We start from the raw sequence: 19987 nt of genomic DNA, 5'->3' as shown, positions 1-19987 counted from the left end.
ATTGACTCAGTACTGGTACCCAGTGTATATATCCATGTTATCATTGACTCAGTACTGGTACCCAGTGTATATATCCATGTTATCATTGACTCAGTACTGGTACCCAGTGTATATATCCATGTTATCATTGACTCAGTACTGGTACCCAGTGTATATATCCATGTTATCATTGACTCAGTACTGGTACCCAGTGTATATATCCATGTTATCATTGACTCAGTACTGGTACCCAGTGTATATATCCATGTTATCATTGACTCAGTACTGGTACCCAGTGTATATATCCATGTTATCATTGACTCAGTACTGGTACCCAGTGTATAAATCCATGTTATCTTGACTCAGTACTGGTACTCAGTGTATATATCCATGTTATCATCGACTGAGTACTGGTACCCAGTGTATATAGCCATGTTATCATTGACTCAGTACTGGTAACCAGTGTATATATCCATGTTATCATTGACTCAGTACTGGTACCCAGTGTATATATCCATGTTATCATTGACTCAGTACTGGTACTCAGTGTATATATCCATGTTATCGTTGACTCAGTACTGGTACCCAGTGTATATATCCATGTTATCATTGACTCAGTACTGGTACCCAGTGTATATATCCATGTTATCATTGACTCAGTACTGGTACCCAGTGTATATATCCATGTTATCATTGACTCAGTACTGGTACCCAGTGTATATATCCATGTTATCGTTGACTCAGTACTGGTACCCAGTGTATATATCCATGTTATCGTTGACTCAGTACTGGTACCCAGTGTATATATCCATGTTATCATTGACTCAGTACTGGTACCCAGTGTATATATCCATGTTATCATTGACTCAGTACTGGTACCCAGTGTATATATCCATGTTATCGTTGACTCAGTACTGGTAACCAGTGTATACAGCCATGTTATTTCTCTATTGTATTTCTCTCTACGTTGTTGGGAACGACTCATAAGTAACTATTTCGCTGTTAGTCTACACCCTGTTGTTTATGAAGCACGTGACGAATATGCGATTTGATTTGGGACAAGTGAAGCTGTGAATCTCAGAGATAAGATCAGGACAACACATTAGAATAGCAGGAAACAGAGGATATTTGTTTCTGGCAGTATAGGAACATGTCAGTGATAACAAGGATGCTGTGACCCCCCTGTGACCCCCCCTGTGACCCCCCTTGCTGTGTTACTTTGACCTCTTCACCTGTTGTTGGTTTGCATATGACACGTTCGGAGTCTAACTTGCCCAGCAATGGGACACAGAAGACTTTGTTTACCTGAGTACGGATGTGACTATCTCTCTCTCTCTCTCTGTCTCTCACCTGGCTGGTCTTCTCTGGGGCCTGTCCTTCCACCATGTTGGCTTGGAACAGCCGCTGCAGCAGGTGGACCTGGGCCACACTGAGGTAGAACTCCAGACTAGATGTTACATTCACCTCCAGGGAGTGACCACACACCATCACTTCCTGTTGGGACAGAGAGAGAGAGAGAGACAATATAAACACCATCACTTCCTGTTGGGACAGAGAGAGAGAGACAATATAAACACCATCACTTCCTGTTGGGAAAGAGAGAGAGAGACAATATAAACACCATCACTTCCTGTTGGGACAGAGAGAGAGAGAGAGAGAGAGAGAGAAGAGCAATATAACACCATCACCTGTAGGGACAGAGAAAAAAAACATATAAACACCATCACTTCCTGTAGGGACAGAGAGAGAGAGAGAAAAAAAAAAAAAAAAAAAAAAAATAACAGAACACAGCAGTAATATCAGGAACCCTGACCAGAGAAACCCTGTGGCTGAGCATTTCATAGAGGCTCGTCACAACATTATGGTTCTGAGATACATTGGTATCGAACACCTTAAGACTCCTAGGATGGGAGGAGGTACTGACAATCTATTACTGAGAGGAGAATTGGATTGGATTCACCGTTTGTCCACCATGTCCCCTAGTGGTCTGAACCGCTTGTCCACCATGTCCCCTAGAGGTCTGAACCGTTTGTCCACCATGTCTCCTAGAGGTCTGAACCGTTTGTCCACCATGTCTCCGAGAGGTCTGAACCGTTTGTCCCCCATGTCTCCTAGAGGTCTGAACTAACAGTCTGATATCAGACCGTTTCTTTACATGAATAAGTCATTTGATTTGTCGGTTAATGTTATAACCTCAGTGTAAATGTTCTGGGTTAATGTTATAACCTCAGGGTAAAGGTTCTGGGTTAATGTTAAAACCTCACCGTAAAGGTTCTGGGTTAATGTTAAAACCTCACCGTAAAGGTTCTGGGTTAATGTTAAAACCTCACCGTAAAGGTTCTGGGTTAATGTTAAAACCTCACCGTAAAGGTTCTGGGTTCATGTTAAAACCTCACCGTAAAGGTTCTGGGTTAATGTTAAAACCTCACCGTAAAGGTTCTGGGTTAATGTTAAAACCTCACCGTAAAGGTTCTGGGTTAATGTTAAAACCTCACCGTAAAGGTTCTGGGTTAATGTTAAAACCTCACCGTAAAGGTTCTGGGTTAATGTTAAAACCTCACCGTAAAGGTTCTGGGTTAATGTTAAAACCTCACCGTAAAGGTTCTGGGTTCATGTTAAAACCTCACCGTAAAGGTTCTGGGTTAATGTTAAAACCTCACCGTAAAGGTTCTGGGTTAATGTTAAGGTTCTGGGTTAATGTTATAACCTCACCGTAAAGGTTCTGGGTTAATGTTATAACCTCACCGTAAAGGTTCTGGGTTAATGTTAAAACCTCACCGTAAAGGTTCTGGGTTCATGTTAAGGTTCTGGGTTAATGTTATAACCTCACCGTAAAGGTTCTGGGTTAATGTTAAAACCTCACCGTAAATGTTCTGGGTTAATATTAAAACCTCACCGTAAAGGTTCTGGGTTAATGTTAAAACCTCACCGTAAAGGTTCTGGGTTAATGTTAAAACCTCACCGTAAAGGTTCTGGGTTAATGTTAAAACCTCACCGTAAATGTTCTGGGTTAATGTTAAAACCTCACCGTAAAGGTTCTGGGTTAATGTTAAAACCTCACCGTAAAGGTTCTGGGTTCATGTTAAAACCTCACCGTAAAGGTTCTGGGTTAATGTTAAAACCTCACCGTAAAGGTTCTGGGTTAATGTTAAAACCTCACCGTAAAGGTTCTGGGTTAATGTTAAAACCTCACCGTAAAGGTTCTGGGTTAATGTTAAAACCTCACCGTAAAGGTTCTGGGTTAATGTTAAAACCTCACCGTAAAGGTTCTGGGTTAATGTTAAAACCTCACCGTAAATGTTCTGGGTTAATGTTAAAACCTCACCGTAAAGGTTCTGGGTTAATGTTAAAACCTCACCGTAAAGGTTCTGGGTTAATGTTAAAACCTCACCGTAAAGGTTCTGGGTTAATGTTAAAACCTCACCGTAAAGGTTCTGGGTTAATGTTAAAACCTCACCGTAAAGGTTCTGGGTTAATGTTATAACCTCACCGTAAAGGTTCTGGGTTAATGTTAAAACCTCACCGTAAAGGTTCTGGGTTCATGTTAAAACCTCACCGTAAAGGTTCTGGGTTAATGTTAAAACCTCACCGTAAAGGTTCTGGGTTAATGTTAAAACCTCACCGTAAAGGTTCTGGGTTCATGTTAAAACCTCACCGTAAAGGTTCTGGGTTAATGTTAAAACCTCACCGTAAAGGTTCTGGGTTAATGTTAAAACCTCACCGTAAAGGTTCTGGGTTAATGTTAAAACCTCACCGTAAAGGTTCTGGGTTAATGTTAAAACCTCACCGTAAAGGTTCTGGGTTAATGTTAAAACCTCACCGTAAAGGTTCTGGGTTCATGTTAAAACCTCACCGTAAAGGTTCTGGGTTAATGTTAAAACCTCACCGTAAAGGTTCTGGGTTAATGTTAAAACCTCACCGTAAAGGTTCTGGGTTAATGTTAAAACCTCACCGTAAAGGTTCTGGGTTCATGTTAAGGTTCTGGGTTCATGTTAAAACCTCACCGTAAAGGTTCTGGGTTCATGTTAAGGTTCTGGGTTAATGTTAAAACCTCACCGTAAAGGTTCTGGGTTAATGGTATCTCGTACTAACCTCCACTTGTCTGTTGTCAGGGGATCTGGGCTTGCTGAATATGATGGCAGGTGCTGCTGTCACTCTGACAGAGAAGTCAGTCAGGATGGGGGTTAGGATGGCTCTTCTCTCCTGGTGTCTCCTGATACTGGGGGGAGGAAGAGGAGGAGGAACAGAGAGAGAAGTCAGGATGGGGGTTAGGATGGCTCTCCTCTCCTGGTGTCTCCTGATACTGGGGGGGGGAGGAGGAGGAACAGAGAGAGAAGTCAGGATGGGGGTTAGGATGGCTGCACCCTGCCTTTTTTCCTTCAGAACAGCCTCGAATTGTCAGCGCATCAACTCTACAAAGTGTCCAAAGTGTTCCACCCTTCAAAGCATTCACCTGGATTCACCTGGATTCACCTGGTCAGGCTATGTATACGGTAATGTTCTGTACACTCAGTGTATTAACATAGAAGTCAGTCCAGATGGGGGTCAGGGGTCATCTTTAATCCCACACTGGGTTGGCCATCTTTATTCACACACTGGGTTGGCCATCTTTAATCCCACACTGGGTTGGCCATCTTTATTCACACACTGGGTTGGCCATCTTTAATCCCACACTGGGTTGGCCATCTTTAATCCCACACTGGGTTGGCCATCTTTAATCCCACACTGGGTTGGCCATCTTTAATCCCACACTGGGATGGCCATCTTTAATCCCACACTGGGTTGGCCATCTTTAATCCCACACTGGGTTAGCCATCTTTAATCCCACACTGGGTTGGCCATCTTTAATCACACACTGGGTTGGCCATCTTTAATCCCACACTGGGTTGGTCATCTTTAATCACACACTGGGATGGCCATCTTTAATCCCACACTGGGTTGGCCATCTTTAATCCCACACTGGGTTGGCCATCTTTAATCCCACACTGGGTTGGCCATCTTTAATCCCACACTGGGTTGGCCATCTTTATTCACACACTGGGTTGGCCATCTTTAATCCCACACTGGGTTGGCCATCTTTAATCCCACACTGGGTTGGCCATCTTTAATCCCACACTGGGTTGGCCATCTTTAATCCCACACTGGGTTGGCCATCTTTAATCCCACACTGGGTTGGCCATCTTTAATCCCACACTGGGTTGGCCATCTTTAATCACACACTGGGTTGGCCATCTTTAATCCCACACTGTGTTGGCCATCTTTAATCCCACACTGGGTTGGCCATCTTTAATCCCACACTGCGTTGGCCATCTTTAATCCCACACTGTGTTGGCCATCTTTAATCCCACACTGGGTTGGCCATCTTTAATCCCACACTGGGTTGGCCATCTTTAATCCCACACTGGGTTGGCCATCTTTAATCCCACACTGGGTTGGCCATCTTTAATCTCTTCTCATGGCTGTCAGCAGTACAGTCTATAGCTGAGTGAATATTTTAGTCTCCTCAGTCTTTGGTCAACAGCAGTGGAAACACCTTCAGTATAGTTTTATCTTGGCTGACAAACAGATTCACGTTTTCACACTCTCTCACTGCCTGGTTCAAACCAGGGTCCTGAAACTGACCTGTACAATACCACACACTTCACTACAAAAGACACTTCACAGGGTCCAACCTGTGGAATATGTCTGTAACTGGGTATCTATATACTGGGTAGCAGGGAATCTAGACAGAGAGTTTAAAAGAGGAGTGAGATGTTATTTGACAAGCCCCCTTATTAAAGAAACACCCCTTAATTGTAAACACACAAGGCCTAAACTTAAGATCGTTTAAAAACAACAAACCTTTACTCCCATTTCGTTAATGTTCATTCCAACAAATCAAGTCATATTTGTGGGAAACATTTGTTAGCAGTAAAGCAAATATACAAGTGATCTATAGAGCACGGTGCTAATTGCCACATCTGCTGAGGCTATTAAAACAATCAAAGAGCAGTAGGGTCCGATATTTCTACACAGCCAGTAGGATTACAGCAGAACGGGTTCTAGGTGGCCTACAGTACACTTCTGCCATTCATAGTGTATTACCCAGTATCCTCAGGGGGGGGGGGGGAGGCCAGATCAGTGTTCCTCTGAGAGTTACTTTGAGTGGGCTGATTTCTGAGGAGGTGGAATGATCTGGGAGACAGAGGGTCCTTGAGGTTCTGGGTAATCTCCTTCTGAGTTTACAGTGAAACAGTGAGTGTCCCGTTGCATGGGACAGGTGTCATCCGTCACCACAGAGAGAGAGAGAGAGAGAGAGAGAGACAGAGAGAGAGAGAGAGAGACAGAGAGAGAGAGAGAGAGACAGAGAGAGAGAGAGGGGAGAGAGAGAGAGAGAGAGAGAGAGAGAGAGAGAGGGAGAGGCAGAGAGAGAAAAGAGAAAGAGAGAGAGAGAGAGAGAGAGAGAGAGAGAGAGAGAGAGAGAGAACCGGCTCGGTTTACCAACCGCCCACTAGGCCTCAGAGGCCCAGGGCAGAGCCAGTCTATGTGTGTATGTACAGTATATCAGCAATGGTGTAAAGTACTTAAAAAAATATATACTTTAAAGTACTACTTAACTCGTTTTTGGGGTATCTGTACTTTACTTTCCTATTTACAATTACTTCACTACATTCGTAAAGAAAATAATGTACTTTTTACGCCATACATTTTCCCTGACCCCCAAAAGTACTTGTTACATTTTGAATGTTTAGCAGGACAGTAAAATGGTCCAATTCACACACTTATCAAGAGAACATCCCTGGTCATCCCTACTGCCTCTGATCTGGAGGACTCACTAAACAGAGAACATCCCTGGTCATCCCTACTGTCTCTGATCTGGAGGACTCACTAAACAGAGAACATCCCTGGTCGTCCCTACTGCCTCTGATCTGGAGGACTCACTAAACAGAGAACATCCCTGGTCATCCCTACAGCCTCTGATCTGGAGGACTCACTAAACAGAGAACATCCCTGGTCATCCCTACTGCCTCTGATCTGGAGGACTCACTAAACAGAGAACATCCCTGGTCATCCCTACTGCCTCTGATCTGGAGGACTCACTAAACAGAGAACATCCCTGGTCGTCCCTACTGCCTCTGATCTGGAGGACTCACTAAACAGAGAACATCCCTGGTCATCCCTACTGCCTCTGATCTGGAGGACTCACTAAACAGAGAACATCCCTGGTCATCCCTACTGCCTCTGATCTGGAGGACTCACTAAACAGAGAACATCCCTGGTCCTCCCTACTGCCTCTGATCTGGAGGACTCACTAAACAGAGAACATCCCTGGTCATCCCTACTGCCTCTGATCTGGAGGACTCACTAAACAGAGAACATCCCTGGTCATCCCTACTGCCTCTGATCTGGAGGACTCACTAAACAGAGAACATCCCTGGTCCTCCCTACTGCCTCTGATCTGGAGGACTCACTAAACAGAGAACATCCCTGGTCATCCCTACTGCCTCTGATCTGGAGGACTCACTAAACAGAGAACATCCCTGGTCATCCCTACTGCCTCTGATCTGGAGGACTCACTAAACAGAGAACATCCCTGGTCATCCCTACTGCCTCTGATCTGGAGGACTCACTAAACAGAGAACATCCCTGGTTCATCCCTACTGCCTCTGATCTGGAGGACTCACTAAACAGAGAACATCCCTGGTCATCCCTACTGCCTCTGATCTGGAGGACTCACTAAACAGAGAACATCCCTGGTCATCCCTACTGCCTCTGATCTGGAGGACTCACTAAACAGAGAACATCCCTGGTCATCCCTACTGCCTCTGATCTGGAGGACTCACTAAACAGAGAACATCCCTGGTCATCCCTACTGCCTCTGATCTGGAGGACTCACTAAACAGAGAACATCCCTGGTCATCCCTACTGCCTCTGATCTGGAGGACTCACTAAACAGAGAACATCCCTGGCCATCTCAACTGCCTCTGATCTGAAGGACTCACTAAACAGAGAACATCCCTGGTCATCTCTACTGCCTCTGATCTGGAGGACTCACTAAACAGAGAACATCCCTGGTCATCCCTACTGCCTCTGATCTGGAGGACTCACTAAACAGAGAACATCCCTGGTCATCCCTACTGCCTCTGATCTGGAGGACTCACTAAACAGAGAACATCCCTGGTCATCCCTACTGCCTCTGATCTGGAGGACTCACTAAACAGAGAACATCCCTGGTCCATCCCTACTGCCTCTGATCTGGAGGACTCACTAAACAGAGAACATCCCTGGTCGTCCCTACTGCCTCTGATCTGGAGGACTCACTAAACAGAGAACATCCCTGGTCGTCCCTACTGCCTCTGATCTGGAGGACTCACTAAACAGAGAACATCCCTGGTCATCCCTACTGCCTCTGATCTGGAGGACTCACTAAACAGAGAACATCCCTGGTCATCCCTAAGTATTGTCTGAGTGATGGAGCGTGCCCCTGGCTATCCGTAAAACGGTTTTAATGTAAAATGGTGCTGTCTGGTTTTCTTAAAATAAGGAATTAGAAATGATTTAAACTTGTACTTTAAGGTTATTTTAGAAAAACACATTTATTTTTGATACTGGGTGACTTTCACTTTTACTTGAGTCATTTTCTATTAAAAGGCATCTTTACTTTGACTCAAGTATGACAATACGGGACTTTTCCCACCACGGTTTATCTGTGTGGGTTATGGATCACACAGAGCTCAGCAGTGTGAACAGAAAGAGGGGAATTCAGCGCCACAGAACGAAGGTGGAAAGTTCACCGCTTCAATGCTTCCCAACTCTCCTGAAATACTTCCCAACACAGAGTCTTTCCTTGGTCAACACAGACCCTAACATCTCCTGTCCTAACCCTGGTTTCCTCCAGTACCACAGAGACACTTCCTGTTCTAACCCTGGTGTCCTCCAGTATCACAGAGACACTTCCTGTCCTAACCCTGGTTTCCTCCAGTATCACAGAGACACTTCCTGTCCTAACCCAGGTTTCCTCCAGTATCACAGAGACACTTCCTGTCCTAACCCTGGTGTCCTTCAGTATCACAGAGACACTTCCTGTCCTAACCCTGGTTTCCTCCAGTACCACAGAGACACTTCCTGTTCTAACCCTGGTGTCCTCCAGTATCACAGAGACACTTCCTGTCCTAACCCTGGTTTCCTCCAGTATCACAGAGACACTTCCTGTCCTAACCCAGGTTTCCTCCAGTATCACAGAGACACTTCCTGTCCTAACCCTGGTGTCCTCCAGTATCACAGAGACACTTCCTGTCCTAACCCTGGTTTCCTCCAGTATCACAGAGACACTTCCTGTCCTAACCCTGGTTTCCTCCAGTATCAGAGAGACACTTCCTGTCCTAACCCTGGTTTCCTCCAGTATCACAGAGACACTTCCTGTCCTAACCCTGGTTTCCTCCAGTATCAGAGAGACACTTCCTGTCCTAACCCTGGTGTCCTCCAGTATCAAAGAGACACTTCCTTTTCTAACCCTGGTGTCGTCCAGTAACACAGAGACACTTCCTGTCCTAACCCTGGTTTCCTCCAGTATCAGAGAGACACTTCCTGTCCTAACCCTGGTGTCCTCCAGTATCAAAGAGACACTTCCTGTCCTAACCCTGGTTTCCTCCAGTATCAGAGAGACACTTCCTGTCCTAACCCTGGTGTCCTCCAGTATCAAAGAGACACTTCCTGTTCTAACCCTGGTGTCGTCCAGTACCACAGAGACACTTCCTGTCCTAACCCTGGTGTCCTCCAGTACCACAGAGACACTTCCTGTCCTAACCCTGGTGTCCTCCAGTATCAAAGAGACACTTCCTGTTCTAACCCTGGTGTCGTCCAGTACCACAGAGACACTTCCTGTCCTAACCCTGGTGTCCTCCAGTACCACAGAGACACTTCCTGTCCTGACCCTGGTGTCCTCCAGTACCACAGAGACACTTCCTGTCCTAACCCTGGTGTCCTCCAGTACCACAGAGACACTTCCTGTCCTAACCCTGGTGTCCTCCAGTACCACAGAGACACTTCCTGTCCTAACCCTGGTGTCCTCCAGTACCACAGAGACACTTCCTGTCAGCAGACTGATGTGGCTGGAAGTTCCTCTGAAACCTCAGGAAACTAACGCAGTGTGTTCTCACTACTAACCTGCTACTGAAGAGAAAACGCCAGCGAGGGGAGGGAGGGGAGAGATGGAGGAGAGGGAGGGAAGGAGGGAGGGAGGAGAGGGAGGAGAGGGAGGGAGGGAGGTGAGGGAGGGAGGAGAGGGAGGGAAGGAGGGGGGGAGAGGGAGGGAGGAGAGGAGGGAGGGAGGTGAGGGAAGAGATGGAGGAGAGGAGAGAGGGAGGGAGGAGGGAGGGAGGGAGGGAGGGAGGGAGGGAGGGAGGAGAGGGAGGGAGGGAGGGAGGGAGGAGGGAGGAGGAGGGAGGGAGGAGGGAGGGAGGGAGGGAGGGAGGGAGGGAGGGAGGGAGAGATGGAGGAGAGGGAGGGAAGGAGGGAGGGAGAGGGGAGGGAGGGAGGGGAGGGAGGGAAAGATGGAGGGAGGGAGGGTAGGAGGGAGGGAGGAGAGGGAGGGAGGGAGGGAGGGAGGAGGGAGGAGAGGAAGGAGAGGAAGGAGGGGAGGGAGGGGAGGGAGGAGGGAGGGATGGAGGAGAGGGAGGGAAGGAGGGAGAGGGTAGGGAGGGAGGGGAGGGAGGAGAGGGAGGGAAGGAGGGAGGGAGAGGTGTGGCCTCTGGAAGTGGTCTGTCACAACGGGTTACAGTGACTTGGTGTGTTTGCTACTTCACTAAACCTGGACTATATAGTACCATACAGCTAGCTGAGCTGGAACCTGGACTATATAGTACCATACAGCTAGCTGAGCTGGAACCTGGACTATATAGTACCATACAGCTAGCTGAGCTGGAACCTGGACTATATAGTACCATACAGCTAGCTGAGCTGGAACCTGGACTATATAGTACCATACAGCTAGCTGAGCTGGAACCTGGACTATATAGTACCATACAGCTAGCTGAGCTGGAACCTGGACTATATAGTACCATACAGCTAGCTGAGCTAGAACCTGGACTATATAGTACCATACAGCTAGCTGAGCTGGAACCTGGACTATATAGTACCATACAGCTAGCTGAGCTGGAACCTGGACTATATAGTACCATACAGCTAGCTGAGCTGGAACCTGGACTATATAGTACCATACAGCTAGCTGAGCTGGAACCTGGACTATATAGTACCATACAGCTAGCTGAGCTGGAACCTGGACTATATAGTACCATACAGCTAGCTGAGCTGGAACCTGGACTATATAGTACCATACAGCTAGCTGAGCTGGAACCTGGACTATATAGTACCATACAGCTAGCTGAGCTGGAACCTGGACTATATAGTACCATACAGCTAGCTGAGCTGGAACCTGGACTATATAGTACCATACAGCTAGCTGAGCTGGAACCTGGACTATATAGTACCATACAGCTAGCTGAGCTGGAACCTGGACTATATAGTACCATACAGCTAGCTGAGCTAGAACCTGGACTATATAGTACCATACAGCTAGCTGAGCTGGAACCTGGACTATATAGTACCATACAGCTAGCTGAGCTGGAACCTGGACTATATAGTACCATACAGCTAGCTGAGCTGGAACCTGGACTATATAGTACCATACAGCTAGCTGAGCTGGAACCTGGACTATATAGTACCATACAGCTAGCTGAGCTGGAACCTGGACTATATAGTACCATACAGCTAGCTGAGCTAGAACCTGGACTATATAGTACCATACAGCTAGCTGAGCTGGAACCTGGACTATATAGTACCATACAGCTAGCTGAGCTGGAACCTGGACTATATAGTACCATACAGCTAGCTGAGCTGGAACCTGGACTATATAGTACCATACAGCTAGCTGAGCTGGAACCTGGACTATATAGTACCATACAGCTAGCTGAGCTGGAACCTGGACTATATAGTACCATACAGCTAGCTGAGCTGGAACCTGGACTATATAGTACCATACAGCTAGCTGAGCTGGAACCTGGACTATATAGTACCATACAGCTAGCTGAGCTGGAACCTGGACCATATAGTACCATACAGCTAGCTTTGATTCTGCCCTCCAGTCTCTGTTCCTCCAGTCTCTGTTCCTCCAGTCTCTGTTCCTCCAGTCTCTGCCCTCCAGTCTCTGTCCTCCAGTCCCTCCAGTCTCTGCCCTCCAGTCTCTGTTCCTCCAGTCTCTGTTCCTCCAGCCTCTGTTCCTCCAGTCTCTGTCCTCCAGTCTCTGCCCTCCAGTCTCTGTCCTCCAGTCTCTGCCCTCCAGTCTCTGCCCTCCAGTCTCTGTCCTCCAGCCTCTGTTCCTCCAGTCTCTGCCCTCCAGTCTCTGTCCTCCAGTCTCTGCCCTCCAGTCTCTGCCCTCCAGTCTCTGTCCTCCAGTCCCTCCAGTCTCTGCCCTCCAGTCTCTGTCCTCCAGTCCCTCCAGTCTCTGCCCTCCAGTCTCTGTTCCTCCAGTCTCTGTCCCTCCAGTCTCTGTCCCTCCAGTCTCTGTTCCTCCAGTCTCTGTCCTCCAGTCTCTGTTCCTCCAGTCTCTGCCCTCCAGTCCCTCCAGTCTCTGCCCTCCAGTCTTCCTCCAGTCTCTGTCCTCCAGTCCCTCCAGTCTCTGCCCTCCAGTCCCTCCAGTCTCTGTCCTCCAGTCCCTCCAGTCTCTGTCCTCCAGTCCCTCCAGTCTCTGTCCTCCAGTCCCTCCAGTCTCTGTCCTCCAGTCTCTGCCCTCCAGTCTCTGTCCTCCAGTCCCTCCAGTCTCTGTCCTCCAGTCTCTGTCCTCCAGTCTCTGTCCTCCAGTCACTGTTCCTCCAGTCTCTGCCCTCCAGTCCCTCCAGTCTCTATCCTCCAGTCTCTGTCCTCCAGTCTCTGTCCTCCAGTCTCTGTCCTCCAGTCCCTCCAGTCTCTATCCTCCAGTCTCTGCCCTCCAGTCTCTGTTCCTTCAGTATCTGTCCTCCAGTCCCTCCAGTCTCTGTCCTCCAGTCCCTCCAGTCTCTGTCCTCCAGTCCCTCCAGTCTCTGTCCTCCAGTCCCTCCAGTCTCTATCCTCCAGTCTCTGTTCCTTCAGTATCTGTCCTCCAGTCTCTGTCCCCCAGTCTCTGTGTGTGTCTCTCTCTCTCTCTGTGTGTGTGTCTCTCAGTGTGTGTCTCTCTCAGTGTGTGTCTCTCAGTGTGTGTGTGTCTCTCAGTGTGTGTGTGTGTGTGTCTCTCAGTGTGTGTGTGTGTGTGTGTCTCTCTCTGTGTGTGTGTGTCTCTCAGCGTGTGTGTGTCTCCATGGTTACGCGCTATGCTGCTCTATTCTAATCCATTTCTATCTGACAGGAAACTCATCAGGAATTGCTCTCTGCTTTCCTCTCAGTGTGTGTGTGTCTCTCAGTGTGTCTCTCTCTCTCAGTGTGTGTCTCTCAGTGTGTGTCTCAGTGTGTCTCTCAGTGTGTCTTTCTCTCAGTGTGTGTGTGTCTCTCAGTGTGTGTGTCTCTCAGTGTGTGTGTGTCTCTCAGTGTGTCTCTCTCTCTCAGTGTGTGTCTCAGTGTGTGTGTCTCAGTGTGTCTCTCAGTGTGTGTCTCTCAGTGTGTGTCTCTCAGTGTGTGTCTCTCTCTCAGTGTGTGTCTCAGTGTGTGTCTCTCAGTGTGTCTCTGTGTGTGTCTCTCAGTGTGTGTCTCTCAGTGTGTGTCTCTCAGTGTGTGTCTCTCAGTGTGTCTCTCTCTCTCAGTGTGTGTCTCAGTGTGTGTCTCTCAGTGTGTCTCTGTGTGTGTCTCTCAGTGTGTGTCTCTCAGTGTGTCTCTCAGTGTGTGTCTCTCTCAGTGTGTCTCTCTCAGTGTGTGTCTCTCAGTGTGTCTCTCTCAGTGTGTGTCTCTCAGTGTGTCTCTCTCAGTGTGTCTCTCAGTGTGTCTCTCTCAGTGTGTGTCTCTCAGTGTGTGTCTCTCAGTGTGTGTCTCTCAGTGTGTGTCTCTCAGTGTGTCTCTCTGTGTGTGTCTCTCAGTGTGTGTCTCTCAGTGTGTGTCTCTCAGTGTGTCTCTCTCAGTGTGTGTCTCTCAGTGTGTCTCTCTCAGTGTGTGTCTCTCAGTGTGTGTCTCTCTCAGTGTGTCTCTCTCAGTGTGTGTCTCTCAGTGTGTGTCTCTCAGTGTGTCTCTCTCAGTGTGTGTCTCAGTGTGTCTCTCTCAGTGTCTCTCTCAGTGTGTCTCTCTCAGTGTGTGTCTCAGTGTGTGTCCTCCACCAGGAAACTCATCAGGAATTCCTCTCTGCTTTCCTCTCAGTGACGCGGTGATTTCTGGGTCCTTCTGAAAACACAGCTGAAAAAATCAGCCAAGTCAAACAGGCCGTAAACAGTCTGCTGGTTTTAGCTCCCGGTTCTCTGTAAAACATGACAGGCTTCATAATTATGAGTCTGTCTGGGAAAGCTGCATGGACCGGAGGGAACCAAATAGTACCCTATACCCTATGTAGTGCACTACATTTCACCAGAGCCCTATGGACCCAGTAGTGCACTACATTTGACCAGAGCCCTATGGACTCAGTAGTGCACTACATTTGACCAGAGCCCTATGGACCCAGTAGTGCACTACATTTGACCAGAGCCCTATGGACTCAGTAGTGCACTACATTTGACCAGAGCCCTATGGACCCAGTAGTGCACTACATTTGACCAGAGCCCTATGGACCCAGTAGTGCACTACATTTGACCAGAGCCCTATGGACCCAGTAGTGCACTACATTTGACCAGAGCCCTATGGACCCAGTAGTGCACTACATTTGACCAGAGCCCTATGGACCCAGTAGTGCACTACATTTGACCAGAGCCCTATGGACCCAGTTGTACACTACATTTGACCAGAGCCCTATGGACCCAGTAGTGCACTACATTTGACCAGAGCCCTATGGACCCAGTAGTGCACTACATTTGACCAGAGCCCTATGGACCCAGTTGTACACTACATTTGACCAGAGCCCTATGGACCCAGTAGTGCACTACATTTGACCAGAGCCCTATGGACCCAGTAGTGCACTACATTTGACCAGAGCCCTATGGACCCAGTTGTACACTACATTTGACCAGAGCCCTATGGACCCAGTAGTGCACTACATTTGACCAGAGCCCTATGGACCCAGTAGTGCACTACATTTGACCAGAGCCCTATGGACCCAGTAGTGCACTACATTTGACCAGAGCCCTATGGACTCAGTAGTGCACTACATTTGACCAGAGCCCTATGGACCCAGTAGTGCACTACATTTGACCAGAGCCCTATGGACCCAGTAGTGCACTACATTTGACCAGAGCCCTATGGACCCAGTAGTGCACTACATTTTACCAGAGCCCTATGGACCCAGTTGTACACTACATTTGACCAGAGCCCTATGGACCCAGTAGTGCACTACATTTGACCAGAACCCTATGGACCCAGTAGTGCACTACATTTGACCAGAGCCCTATGGACCCAGTTGTGCACTACATTTGACCAGAGCCCTATGGACCCAGTAGTGCACTACATTTGACCAGAGCCCTATGGACCCAGTAGTGCACTACATTTGACCAGAGCCCTATGGACCCAGTAGTGCACTACATTTTACCAGAGCCCTATGGACCCAGTTGTACACTACATTTGACCAGAGCCCTATGGACCCAGTTGTACACTACATTTGAGCAGAGCCCTATGGACCCAGTTGTACACTACATTTGACCAGAGCCCTATGGACCCAGTTGTACACTACATTTGACCAGAGCCCTATGGACCCAGTCGTACACTACATTTGACCAGAGCCCCAGTGTGGGTGCAGGGTTTTGTCCCAGCCAAGCAGAAACACACCTGATTCTACCAGTCAGTAAATCTCTGAATCCTAGTGTTGTAACAGCTTGGTTGGCTGATCGCATCACATCCTGTCAGATGTTCCTATCAGATGTTCCTATCAGATGTATTGGTAACAGCAGTGTTGATGAGGTCCAACGAGGCTCAGTGACCGACAGATGAGTCCCACAGTGACTGACAGGATGTGATGCGATCAGCCAACCAAGCTGTTACAACACTAGGATTCAGAGATTTACTGACTGGTAGAATCAGGTGTGTTTCTGCTTGGCTGGGACAAAACCCTGCACCCACACTGGCCCTGTGCAGATATGATTGGCCACCTTGGTACTAAGATGTGGTGAGGTACTTCCTGATTGGTTAGTTGTAACCAGTAGTACGTCCTGATTGGTTAGTTGTACCCAGTAGTCTGCCCTGATTGGTTAGTTGTACCCAGTAGTCTGCCCTGATTGGTTAGTTGTATAGTCTGCCCTGATTGGTTAGTTGTACCCAGTAGTCTGTCCTGATTGGTTAGTTGTACCCAGTAGTCTGTCCTGATTGGTTAGGTGTACCCAGTAGTCTGTCCTGATTGGTTAGTTGTACCCAGTAGTCTGCCCTGATTGGTTAGTTTGTACCCAGTAGTCTGTCCTGATTGGTTAGTTGTACCCAGTAGTCTGCCCTGATTGGTTAGTTGTATAGTCTGCCCTGATTGGTTAGTTGTACCCAGTAGTCTGTCCTGATTGGTTAGTTGTACCCAGTAGTCTGTCCTGATTGGTTAGTTGTGCCCAGTAGTCTGTCCTGATTGGTTAGTTGTACCCAGTAGTCTGTCCTGATTGGTTAGTTGTACCCAGTAGTCTGTCCTGATTGGTTAGTTTGTACCCAGTAGTCTGTCCTGATTGGTTAGTTGTACCCAGTAGTCTGCCCTGATTGGTTAGTTGTATAGTCTGTCCTGATTGGTTAGTTGTACCCAGTAGTCTGTCCTGATTGGTTAGGTGTACCCAGTAGTCTGTCCTGATTGGTTAGTTGTACCCAGTAGTCTGCCCTGATTGGTTAGTTGTACCCAGTAGTCTGTCCTGATTGGTTAGTTATACCCAGTAGTTTGTCCTGATTGGTTAGTTATACCCAGTAGTCTGTCCTGATTGGTTAGTTGTACCCAGTAGTCTGTCCTGATTGGTTAGTTGTACCCAGTAGTCTGTCCTGATTGGTTAGTTGTATAGTCTGCCCTGATTGGTTAGGTGTACCCAGTAGTCTGTCCTGATTGGTTAGTTGTACCCACTAGTCTGTCCTGATTGGTTAGTTTGTACCCAGTAGTCTGTCCTGATTGGTTAGTTGTATAGTCTGCCCTGATTGGTTAGGTGTACCCAGTAGTCTGTCCTGATTGGTTAGTTGTACCCAGTAGTCTGCCCTGATTGGTTAGTTGTACCCAGTAGTCTGTCCTGATTGGTTAGTTATACCCAGTAGTCTGTCCTGATTGGTTAGTTGTACCCAGTAGTCTGCCCTGATTGGTTAGTTGTACCCAGTAGTCTGTCCTGATTGGTTAGTTGTACCCAGTAGTCTGTCCTGATTGGTTAGTTGTACCCAGTAGTCTGCCCTGATTGGTTAGTTGTACCCAGTAGTCTGTCCTGATTGGTTAGTTGTACCCAGTAGTCTGTCCTGATTGGTTAGTTGTACCCAGTAGTCTGTCCTGATTGGTTAGTTGTACCCAGTAGTCTGTCCTGATTGGTTAGTTGTATAGTCTGCCCTGATTGGTTAGTTGTACCCAGTAGTCTGTCCTGATTGGTTAGTTGTACCCAGTAGTCTGCCCTGATTGGTTAGTTGTAACCAGTAGTCTGCCCTGATTGGTTAGTTGTACCCAGTAGTCTGTCCTGATTGGTTAGTTGTACCCAGTAGTCTATCCTGATTGGTTAGTTGTACCCAGTAGTCTGTCCTGATTGGTTAGTTGTACCCAGTAGTCTGTCCTGATTGGTTAGTTGTACCCAGTAGTCTGTCCTGATTGGTTAGTTGTACCCAGTAGTCTGCCCTGATTGGTTGTTTACCTGCTGGCCATGTTCCATTCCAGGGCAGGGTTCTGTGAGTTCCTCTCTGTCTCGGTGGACACGCCCCCTTTAGACCCCTCCTTCTCTGGTTTGAGCTGCTCCCATTGGGCGGTACCGATGTTGATGGACTGCAGGTCCAGCTGGTACTGACGGTCCTCCACCTCCGACCCCGGGTCACGCAGGATGCCCATGTTCAACGCTCGCCTGGGGGAGGAAAAGAGAGAGAGAGAGAGAGAGAGAGAGAGAGAGAGAGAGAGAGAGAGAGAGAGAGAGAGAGAGAGAGAGAGAGAGAGAGAGAGAGAGAGAGAGAGACAGAGAGAGAGAGAGAGAGAGAGAGAGAGAGACGTTATGAGGTTAAACTGGAACGCAGACCAGCCACACCAGAACTCTGACATCATAGGTACCACCTCTGTCATGTGATCAGCATTACCCATCACCCCCTGGGGGGGGCTCATTCAGGTTTGTTACAGTGCATGGGAAGCAGTCAGGGAGCCATCAGCCAGTTCCCTGACCAGTGATGACACCGCTTCTGACACAGAGGGACTCGTCTGCTGCATAACGTAGCTGTAACCATGGCTACCGCGGTTTCAGCTAGCTACCTCGACAATAAGCAACAGACAATACAGACACAGTTTCAACTGACCGAACCACTAAGCCTGCAGAGCTGTGATTGGTTTATAATGTGACCACACCAGGAGGACAACCAGTCAGAGTCCACCCTGGGTGGGCACTAGACCACCTCCCACTGAACCTCTCCCAGTATGTAGACCACCTCCCACTGAACCTCTCCCAGTATGTAGACCACCTCCCACTGAACCTCTCCCAGTATGTAGACTACCTCTCCCAGTATGTAGACCACCTCCCACTGAACCTCTCCCAGTATGTAGACCACCTCCCACTGAACCTCTCCCAGTATGTAGACTACCTCTCCCAGTATGTAGACCACCTCCCACTGAACCTCTCCCAGTATGTAGACCACCTCCCACTGAACCTCTCCCAGTATGTAGACTACCTCTCCCAGTATGTAGACCACCTCCCACTGAACCTCTCCCAGTATGTAGACCACCTCCCACTGAACCTCTCCCAGTATGTAGACTACCTCTCCCAGTATGTAGACTACCTCTCACTGAACCTCTCCCAGTATGTAGACCACCTCCCACTGAACCTCTCCCAGTATGTAGACTACCTCTCACTGAACCTCTCCCAGTATGTAGACTACCTCAGTGAACCTCTCCCAGTATGTAGACCACCTCCCACTGAACCTCTCCCAGTATGTAGACTACCTCTCCCAGTATGTAGACTACCTCTCACTGAACCTCTCCCAGTATGTAGACCACCTCCCACTGAACCTCTCCCAGTATGTAGACTACCTCAGTGAACCTCTCCCAGTATGTAGACTACCTCTCCCAGTATGTAGACTACCTCTCCCAGTATGTAGACTACCTCTCCCAGTATGTAGACCACCTCCCACTGAACCTCTCCCAGTATGTAGACTACCTCTCCCAGTATGTAGACTACCTCTCCCAGTATGTAGACTACCTCTCCCAGTATGTAGACCACCTCTCCCAGTATGTAGACTACCTCTCACTGAACCTCTCCCAGTATGTAGACTACCTCAGTGAACCTCTCCCAGTATGTAGACTACCTCTCCCAGTATGTAGACTACCTCTCCCAGTATGTAGACTACCTCTCCCAGTATGTAGACTACCTCTCCCAGTATGTAGACTACCTCTCCCAGTATGTAGATTACCTCTCCCAGTATGTAGACTACCTCTCCCAGTATGTAGACTACCTCTCCCAGTATGTAGACCACCTCTCCCAGTATGTAGACTACCTCTCCCAGTATGTAGACCACCTCTCCCAGTATGTAGACCACCTCTCCCAGTATGTAGACTACCTCTCCCAGTATGTAGACTACCTCTCCCAGTATGTAGACTACCTCTCCCAGTATGTAGACCACCTCTCCCAGTATGTAGACTACCTCTCCCAGTATGTAGACTACCTCTCCCAGTATGTAGACTACCTCTCCCAGTATGTAGACCACCTCTCCCAGTATGTAGACTACCTCTCCCAGTATGTAGACTACCTCTCCCAGTATGTAGACTACCTCTCCCAGTATGTAGACCACCTCTCCCAGTATGTAGACCACCTCT

General features: G+C 48.1%; 1 protein-coding gene across 1 annotated transcript in view; it reads right to left on the bottom strand.

Moving 5' to 3' along the window:
- Nucleotides 1-918: 918 nt before the first annotated feature.
- The window catches only part of LOC106592563 (vacuolar protein sorting-associated protein 13B), a 104612-nt gene continuing 85543 nt past the window's right edge, over nucleotides 919-19987 (bottom strand). The window contains exons 10-12 of the mRNA XM_045711276.1: nucleotides 17835-18038; nucleotides 4072-4198; nucleotides 919-1473 (exon numbers count right to left, since the gene is read on the bottom strand). Coding sequence (XP_045567232.1) covers nucleotides 1069-1473; nucleotides 4072-4198; nucleotides 17835-18038 — 736 coding nt within the window. The 3' untranslated portion in view covers nucleotides 919-1068. The remainder of the gene's footprint in view (nucleotides 1474-4071; nucleotides 4199-17834; nucleotides 18039-19987) is intronic.

Source organism: Salmo salar, unplaced genomic scaffold (assembly GCF_905237065.1).
Source record: "Salmo salar unplaced genomic scaffold, Ssal_v3.1, whole genome shotgun sequence".
Lineage (NCBI taxonomy): Eukaryota > Metazoa > Chordata > Actinopteri > Salmoniformes > Salmonidae > Salmo > Salmo salar.
Note: the sequence above shows the minus strand (reverse complement) of the source record. Positions and strands in the feature narration are given on the sequence as shown.